General features: G+C 44.2%; 1 protein-coding gene across 1 annotated transcript in view; it reads right to left on the bottom strand.

Annotated features, from left to right (window-relative positions):
• Positions 1-383: 383 nt before the first annotated feature.
• Positions 384-8,885, bottom strand: part of LOC137423715 (actin-binding LIM protein 1-like) — a 353,241-nt gene continuing 344,739 nt past the window's right edge. The window contains exons 20-22 of the mRNA XM_068111161.2: positions 6,687-6,761; positions 6,510-6,590; positions 384-2,362 (exon numbers count right to left, since the gene is read on the bottom strand). Coding sequence (XP_067967262.2) covers positions 2,304-2,362; positions 6,510-6,590; positions 6,687-6,761 — 215 coding nt within the window. The 3' untranslated portion in view covers positions 384-2,303. The remainder of the gene's footprint in view (positions 2,363-6,509; positions 6,591-6,686; positions 6,762-8,885) is intronic.

Genomic DNA, 8,885 nt, shown 5'->3' with positions numbered 1-8,885 from the left:
TAACCCCCAAAACCCATCCCCATTCCACCACCCACTCTCCAAAATCCATCCCTTAAGCCCCCAACCCATCCCCATACCTCCACCCAACCCCAAAAATCCATCCCTTAACCCCCCCAAAACCCATCCCCATTCCACCACCCAACCTCCAAAATCCATCCCTTAACCCCCCCAACCCATCCCCTTTCCACCACCCAACCTCCAAAATCCATCCCTTAACCCCCTATCCCATCTCCATACCTCCACCCAACCCCCAAAATCCATCCCTTAACCCCCTATCCCATCTCCATACCTCCACCCAACCCCCAAAATCCATCCCTTAACTCCACCCTCCCCCCCCCCCCCCACCCCCCAAATCCATCTATCACGCTCCACAAATCCCTGCCCATACTCCTTAATCTCCACAAACCCATTGCCCATATCACTCCACCCCATCCCATCCCACAAACTCCTTTGTAGAGCAATGTCGGAGATGATGAACACACCAATCAATGTATATCTTACCGAGTAGATTGAGTATTGAGTACGCTACATTTTAGCACTTGGTATTATGTTTAGGTTTATTGAGGTTCCATTTATAAAACAACAGCTTTGATTCCTTCAAAATGAACATTTAAACGTGTACTGAACCATATACATTTCATACATAATATATAATTTATGTATTTATTATCATATATGGATTGTATATGATTTGTACGAATGCTGCCCGGCCATATAACCAAGATTTGTCTACTGAATGGGATTTGGAGTAATGCTCTACATATGCACATCAGGCAAGAGTGTGCAGCACTGAGGTGAGGAAATGAAGATGTCTCTTAAGGAGCGGACGAGGTAGGGGGCACTTTTTCCATTTGATGCACCTGCTGTTCCTCTCCTGCCAAAAATATGTGAATGGCTTTTGGAACATGTCAAAAGACATCCGGCATTTCCATTGGACATCCAATCCCAATATCTCAATTCAAATGAACAAATCCCAGCATCCCTTTGTGCCAGTCCGATGACCCAATCCATTGGCACGTATATCCAAAAAGACATTCCATCACCTCGTGAAGTTGGAGTGTGCAGAGTAATGGCTCCGATTATGGCAATGGTGGCCAAATTGAATTTAAAGTACGTGTCATAATAAAATGGCCAGGTAGCATACAATCCATAAATAAATAAATAAATAAATAAATATAGAAATAACTAAAATAAAAAGAAATAATTGTTTATTTTTAAAGTTTCTAAAAACTAGCTTACTGAAGTTTATGTTGTGATTTTTAAGAAACTTTACCCTCTTTATAACCAACTTCGTATAGAAGCCTTTTCGCAATATACGTGTATAGGAATATAGCATCATTTATGGATAAATATTAAATATTTTTATCTATAATTTTCTTCATTGATAATGATACATTTATAGTAGAGTCCAACTCAACTTATTCAAGTTTTCCTTCCCAAACTGGGGAGTCGAATGCCTGTTTTTAGTGCAGGTGGCCTTCACGCACAAACTAAAATGTTGGATTTTTGTCACCGTCAAGTTAGAGCAAGTGAAGGATTCAATAAAATGCCACAGAGCTCGTTTTATAGGTGTACAGATAAAGTAGATAGACTGGATCTGCTGTTTGTCTCAGGACACGGAGAGAAGGCATCCAAGTACAATTCCGCAAAGTGCCATTCTCAAAAGAGACCATCCTCTGTTTTTACCTGCAACACCTACATTGTGCTTTGGTGTTTATCAGGTTCTTTCTCTTTAGCCAGTGCGGTCCGTTGTCTTTTATAACGGGGAAGAAGAGCTGCTGCAAAAGCATAGCCTGACGACGCTTCGACTGAGCTTGGCCTATCACGTTTCCGCAAATGGTGAGAGCGCGGTTGTAAAAAGGTCTTGAGCATCTTGACAATCCTCCGGAAGGTTCTTTGCCAAGTTTTTGTAAAAACAAAGACAAAAAAACGAGTTCATTCATCTTGGTTCTTGCTCTGAATGGGGCACATAAAATATGAGCAAACATTAAACCATATCAGATACTTTGAGAAAAGAAAATTCCACCTTGGCTTCACCCAGACGCAGTCTGCACTTGGGATCATGCAGTTGGTTCGTTTGTCTGCCTTTAGGTGACCAATCACAAAGATAACATCACTTGGTAGAAGCAAAATCGTTCCTTCCAATTTCCAGGTGGTGTCGACAGCCGGCTCTTCAGGTAGTACACGATGTTCTCGATTTCAATTTATCGGTGCACATGTTTAGGGGAAGGTCAATGGTGAAAAGAAACTAGAAAAGGTGAAGCTTTCTCTTCATCTCATTCTGTTTCCACAAAGGCAATCGGTCAAACTCTTGAATGCTCATGCCAAACCGATGGCGGAACTCCACGGGAGACAAGTGTCGCTGTAGGTGCAAGAATGAATTCAAGTGAGAAACAAAACATAGCTTCAAATTTCATACAAGATATTGATGTTATCCGACGTGTGTTGTTCTGCTTCTTCAACTCAACCCATCAAGGTACCTTTCATCTGTACATCTACAGTATCATGCAAGATTACCTGGCTGGCTACACTGCTATGAAAATGCTATTCTGGCACTCACATTATATTTCCTCCCAACCTGCATTTCAATTCCATCAGGAAATTATCGGGAAAGAGATTTCATCGAGAGGAGTTTTTGGAGAAAAAGGGGTCAATTAAAATCAGAGTAAAAGATACATTAACAACCAAATGCGAAGAGACCACAACATGTTCAGTCTACCATGGAAACCTTATATGCACTTTAGTGCCATTTGCCATATTCAATTATTTTAATATGGAACTCCAACAAACGCCAAATTCCTGCCTAAATCTGCAGACGCTCTGCATCAGCGGAACACTCGCTCCTCAAAGTGCACAGGAGGCCCGCTCCTTAATAATGGCACAACCAGCAGGCCAAATTGATAATCAAATCCTCGTCCCAAGGTGCATTCGCTAACGGCGACTGACATGGTGTGCAACTGGGATTTCATTTGAAATGCAAACATCCCTCACCAATGAAACGGCAAAGCAAATATCTCACCAAGCATAGCTGATCAGGTAACTGTGCATAACCTTTATCATCGGCTTGTAAAAGTCAACATCTCTCTGGATATTCTCAGGGAGCGCATAAACGCCGGAGACTCTGTCTGTTCACTCAAACTGATTGGCAAGGACAGCAAGCCGCCATCTCTCTTCAGGACTGGTCTCCCATATCGACTGCCCCTGATGTTAGCTCAGCCTGGGAATTCTTCCACAGAAACCTGCTCTCTCTCATATGCACAGATTCATCCAATCTCATCTTCAATTATCCTACCCTTCTTGCCTCCCATGGTACACTGAATCCTGTGGTGAGGCAGTTGCTCTGAAACAACTCGCCTTCTCTTTCTGGAAGGCTAATCCGACCGAAGGCAATCTCATGTATTCAAAAATCTTCCGCAAAGTGAGCGTCCACTCTCAGGAGAGCCAGAAAACAACATCTGTCCAACCTCAAGAATGAACTTTCAAACTTGTCTCCCTCCTCTAAAACCTCGTGGTGCCTTGGCAAGTCTATCCCTGGTGTATGCTCCCCTTACATCCCTTCTCTCACTTCAAATGGCGTTGCAGCCGACTCTCCTCGGGAGAAGGCCAAATGCCTTAATTATGTGTTTACTTCCAAATCTTGTGTCCTCAACCCCTTTGCTCTTTGTATCCATTCTACCAAGTCTTCTTCACTGATCCTGGACTCTGTGTCTTGTGCACCTGAGAAGGTGGAGAAGTTTCTGGCATCCCGAGACCGATTCCGCAACTGGTCCGGGTGGCATCAGTACACGTGGCCCAAAAACATGCTCTGCTGTTCTTGCACATCCTTTTTCTGCTGTTTTCACCCTGTCGTTTGCCCTAGGTCATCTTCCATCTGCTTGGAAATCAGACAACATCATTGCATAACATAAAAGATGCAAAAAACCAATCCCTTTAGCTACAGACCTATCAGCTTACTTCCAACCCATCAGCAAGGTCATGGAATCGATCATCACAGTCGATTATAAAACCCCTCCTTTTCTCCAATGGCTTGATCTCAATCCATCAGATTCAGACCAGGCCACTCAACCTTGGACAAGCTGCTTTTCCTCCCCCAGCAATGCATGGAGACCCTCAATGTCAGACATGAGATCAGGGCTGTCTCTCTAGATATATCAATCTCTAGCATTCGATAGTCTGGCCTTACTCTCCCAACTATGCCTGTGGCCTCCAAGGCCAACTCCACACATGGCTTACTGACTTCCTCTACTTTAGTAGTCAACATGTGGCTCTCAACGGATCCTCTCATCTCCTCTCCATGTCAAGGCTGGAGTGCCAAAAGGCAGTGTTCTGGGCCCAGTCCTATTACGAATCTTCATCAACGATCTCTCTGATCAATGGAATATGTCTTTTAATCCTATGACATATACATATCTATCTCTATCTCTATCTCTCTCTCTCTCTCTCTCTCTCTCTCTCTCTCTCTCTCCCCCATCTGATGAATCCTCCCATCATGAAGAAGTGCAGTCACTCAAAGTTTTGGGCCTCGCTATCAACCATGATCTGTCTTTGACATATCGAAGTTGGGCTCCAAAGCCAGTCACTGACTCGGCATCCTCCTTACAAAAGTCTTTCCTTAGCACACCTGAACTCCTGTCCACCTACAAGGCCTTCATCTGCAGCTTGATGGAGTACTGCTCTCCCCTCTCAGCTGGCACCCCTGCCTCACACCTTGCACCGCTTGGGGCCATGGAAACAAAGGCCTTCACTATCATTGGGATTTCCCCCACAATAAAGCTGAGTCTCTGAGCCTATCAATTTCACATCACAGACAGGTCGGTGGTCTTTCTGTCTTCTACCACCTCCTTTCTGGTCTTGCACCCTCTGCCCTTTCCATGCTCTGTTCTTCCACCCCCATTCAGGTTTCTGTAGGTTGCACAAAGTTTGTCAGAAACCCCCTCCTGGTTACACTCCACAAATCCAGTATTACTGCCCACCTCCACTCATTGGTTGGTCTTTTTCCCCACCTATGGATCCAACTTTCTCAGTGTCTTCAATCTCATTCTTCCCACCAAGGCTTGAAGACAGCTGTTCATCACCATCTCAGATCATTCCCCATCCATACCCAAAATCTTTTCTACCCCCATTAACCCCCCCCCCAATCTCAGCTCTTACCCAGTTTCAAGTTTTTCTTTCTTGTGAGTTTGCGGTTGTGTGCATCTTGTTCCCTCCATGTGTCCTCCCCTAGTCCTCATTCTTCTCCATATCCTTTATTAGCTCCACCACCTAAGGTGGACAAAGGTTATGTTTTCACCCCTGTCTGTCTGTCTGTCTGTGAACAGGATATCTCAAAAATGATACAAAATTAAGTGATTCTTCACCATTTTGCGATAGGGCCAGAAACGAGATGTAGCATGATATCTCAAAACGTTATGGACAGATTTGGACAAACTTTGGTGGACAGGTTGGTTGTGTGACGAGGACAAATTGATTCAATTTCAGTAAAGATCTGGATGGGAGATTTTTTTTTTAATTTCCAAGTGATTCTTAACATTGAGAGATCGGGCCAAAAACGATATACAGCATGGTATTTCAAAAAGTTGTGGATGACGTCTGACAAAATTTGGTGGATGCATTGGGTAGGTGACAAGAAGAAGTCAATATTCGATTATGGTTCAGGTCCGGATCCAGATCTGGCCTATCAGTGGGATACAAAATGGAACTGTTCAGCCTGGCGGAGGTATGTGCTCTACCGAGTGTCCACTCCCCTCCTTCTGTCATTTTTGTTTTGTTACGTCCTGATCTGTTCTATGTTCTAGCACCGCCATGAGCCTCTACATCGTATATAAAAATTGCCAAAACATATTGATGACGCTTTCACTCGATGCAATTTTCATAAATATTTTTGCAAGTCACCTATAATTAACTTTCTACTTCCATCGTAATGTTTCATTGGTTTTGCTCGACGGACGAGCAAATTTCATTCAATTTCGGCCAATTTTTTCATCAAGGACCTGCTTTGGCCAAGATTAGTTATTTCATACTCAAGTCGGTGTTTTGCCAGACTCAGATTAATATTGACTCAGGACACAAGGATTCCGACGACCGAAATGCGACATGTCAGAATTCACACATGGACTTAAAAGTTGTGACTCAAAATATTTGGTCTGTGACCATCTCTGGTCACCATCTCTGGTCATCATCTCTGGTCACCATCTCTGGTCACATCTCTGGTCTCTGGTCTGCGTGTATTTGAACATCCAGTGACTGCAAAGACCTCACGCGTTCGATTGAGACTCAAAATCTCATGACTGTTTTCAAATCAACATTTCATGACTTCGGCTTGATTTAGGGGCCTCATCACCCAGACCGGAACCCAGAGCTCATGAACGATTTTAGTCCCACTTTAAGTCTGACTAGAACCTTCTGAGTCCCACTTAAATTTTCATTGCCAGGACTTGGTTACGTAGCCGAATGCTTGTTACCCCATCACAAAAACATGTCTAAACTAACCCGTTTACCCCAGAACTCACCTCGAGACGTGTTCTGTCGACGTCCTTCGGTAAACGACATCGTCCGCGGCTCGAAACTGTTAACATCTCGTAGGGATAAATCTGCAGAGACAAATATACCACGTACACCAGTAGTTGTGCTGATCTTGTTGCGTCCTTGCTGTGGTTTCACGTAGGTCGTGGACATGTTTCACTTACCTTTGGTTCCAGCATATTGGGCATTGAAGTACCCTTTTCCATTCTGTAGGCATGGCTGCCAGTGGCCACAGCATGCTGCAAACACAATAATCTCATTGAAATTAATACTTTCTTTTGTACATGAATCAAAGCAAGGTCACTGATTCTCATTGCAAATAACATTAATTTAAATTCTACACTTTGATAAAATGGGCTTAGCGGTTAGGGTGCCGGCTTGGGATCCTGGGTTCGAATCCCGGTCGATCGCCCAATTAACGCCAGGGGGGTAGACTCAGCCTGTCATCCTTCCGAGGTCGGCAAATTGAGTACCAGTTCACTGGTAATTCACTGTGTGTCGCAAGGGGCGACTAACAGGGTTGGTGGCAGGAAGGGCACCTGGCCATAAAATATTGCTTCAAAAAGGGGACCATGGTGCCCAAAAAAAGGCCACCCCCTGCTCTGCGGGGAAAATGGCCTCTAAAGGCGCTTCTTGTTTTTTTATTTTATAAAATGGGCCTACTTTGTTCTCTTTATCTGCGCCATCAAAGGTGGACCCCTGTCTCTCTGTTTCACCCCTATCTGTCTGTTTGTGAACAATATATCTCGAAATGTTGAGGACGGATTCGGGCGAAATTTGGTGGCGATGTTCGGTATTTGACAATGTTGAAATGGTTAGATTTTGGTGAAGATTTGTATCTGGATCAGAGAAATTTTAAAGTGATTCTTCACCATTGAGTGATCGGGCTAAAACCGTCTCAAAAAGTTGTGGACGGGTTCTGACAAAACTTGGTGCACAGGTTGTGTGTGTGACACGGACGAATCTATTCGATTTTGGTGAAGATCGGAATATGGATCCGGCCTATCAGTGGGATACAAAACGTAAACTGTTCAGCCTGGTGGAAGATACGCTCTACCGAGTGCCGCTCTAGTTTGTGGCTGTTTTAATCGTTGTGTTTGGCTCAATACTGGCCAGACACACAATGACTATTCTTTCCACTTTCATCTTGAGGAGCAATCTTCTTTTGACAATGCTGCACAAACCACTCTACATCCCATCTGTTTGCATCAATTGAGATACCCTGGGAGCATTTGCCTAGTATACTTACACTGCTCGTTGTGTGCTTATCTGCAATGTTCCAAGTTGTGTTTTACATTCAGGACAAACATTTTGATCAACTTTGTTTTGTATCGTGATGTGCGATGTGCACACTTCAAGTGGCATTTCCACAATGCATGTTCTTCTTCATGAACTTTTGTTTGTGCATGCTTTTTGTTCTTTACAAGATTGAGGCTCATGGAAGAGTGAGTGCGTTGGGTGGACATGAACTGTGAGTAGGGCAGTGGGCCAACTCTTGGACACAATAAGTAAGGGAAGGAAGAAACAGGAAAAAGGAATGAGAAGAAGAGGAAGGAAACACAGTAACCTGTGAGTTAAGAGGGTTTGGTTATGTTGTGTTAATGGGGGTAGAAAATATCAAGGGTAGGGAAGTAGGATGGTAGTGTATCACGTGCTTGAAACCACGGAGGGAAGAATGGTATTGGCTGTTCAAAGGCCTCAGGAAGATGGTTTCACAAATGTGAGAAAAAGGAATAAAAAGTAGAGGTGTGTGTGTGTGTGGAAAGCCTGGAATTTTGGAGTTGTTGTTGTGTTGCCCCAGTCAGTTCAGGTTGAACAGACCAGCAGCGCAGAGATAGCCGAATGAGTTCACAAGAGCGACCCAGAGATCCCTCACATCCAAGAGGAATTTTTGGAGTTTAACCAGGTGGTAAGTTATTAAAAGAGCGTGCACCTCCTAGAGGAGCTGGCAAGGGTCGACAGAACAGAGGGAACTCGACTGAAGGAGACGCGGTAAAGATAGAGAACCACCGACCTGCCTGCAATGTGAACGCAACAGACCTTGCTTTGGCCTCATCATGAGAGATTCCAATAGTGGTGAGAGATTTACATTCCGCAGGTCCAGGAGCGAGAGATGTGATGCTGGAGTCCCTGCCCAGAAGGGGGAGCAATACTCCATTGAGCTACAAACAAATTCCTCATAGGCCTTGACTAGTTTGGATTTTTCGACGAATGATGTGGAACACCAGATGATGTCAAATCTACAGCTGGATTCTGAGGCCTGCATTGCTATGTGATCCATCCTCTCTCCCTCCATCATCCAACCTCTCTCTCTGCAGGGATACATTAAGGCTTGGTAAGTGTGATGCGCTTCGTCCCATGTT

Source organism: Myxine glutinosa, chromosome 3, assembly GCF_964187855.1.
Source record: "Myxine glutinosa chromosome 3, kmMyxGlut1.1, whole genome shotgun sequence".
In the NCBI taxonomy this organism is placed as follows: domain Eukaryota; kingdom Metazoa; phylum Chordata; class Myxini; order Myxiniformes; family Myxinidae; genus Myxine; species Myxine glutinosa.
This window is presented reverse-complemented; position numbering and strand designations above follow the sequence as displayed.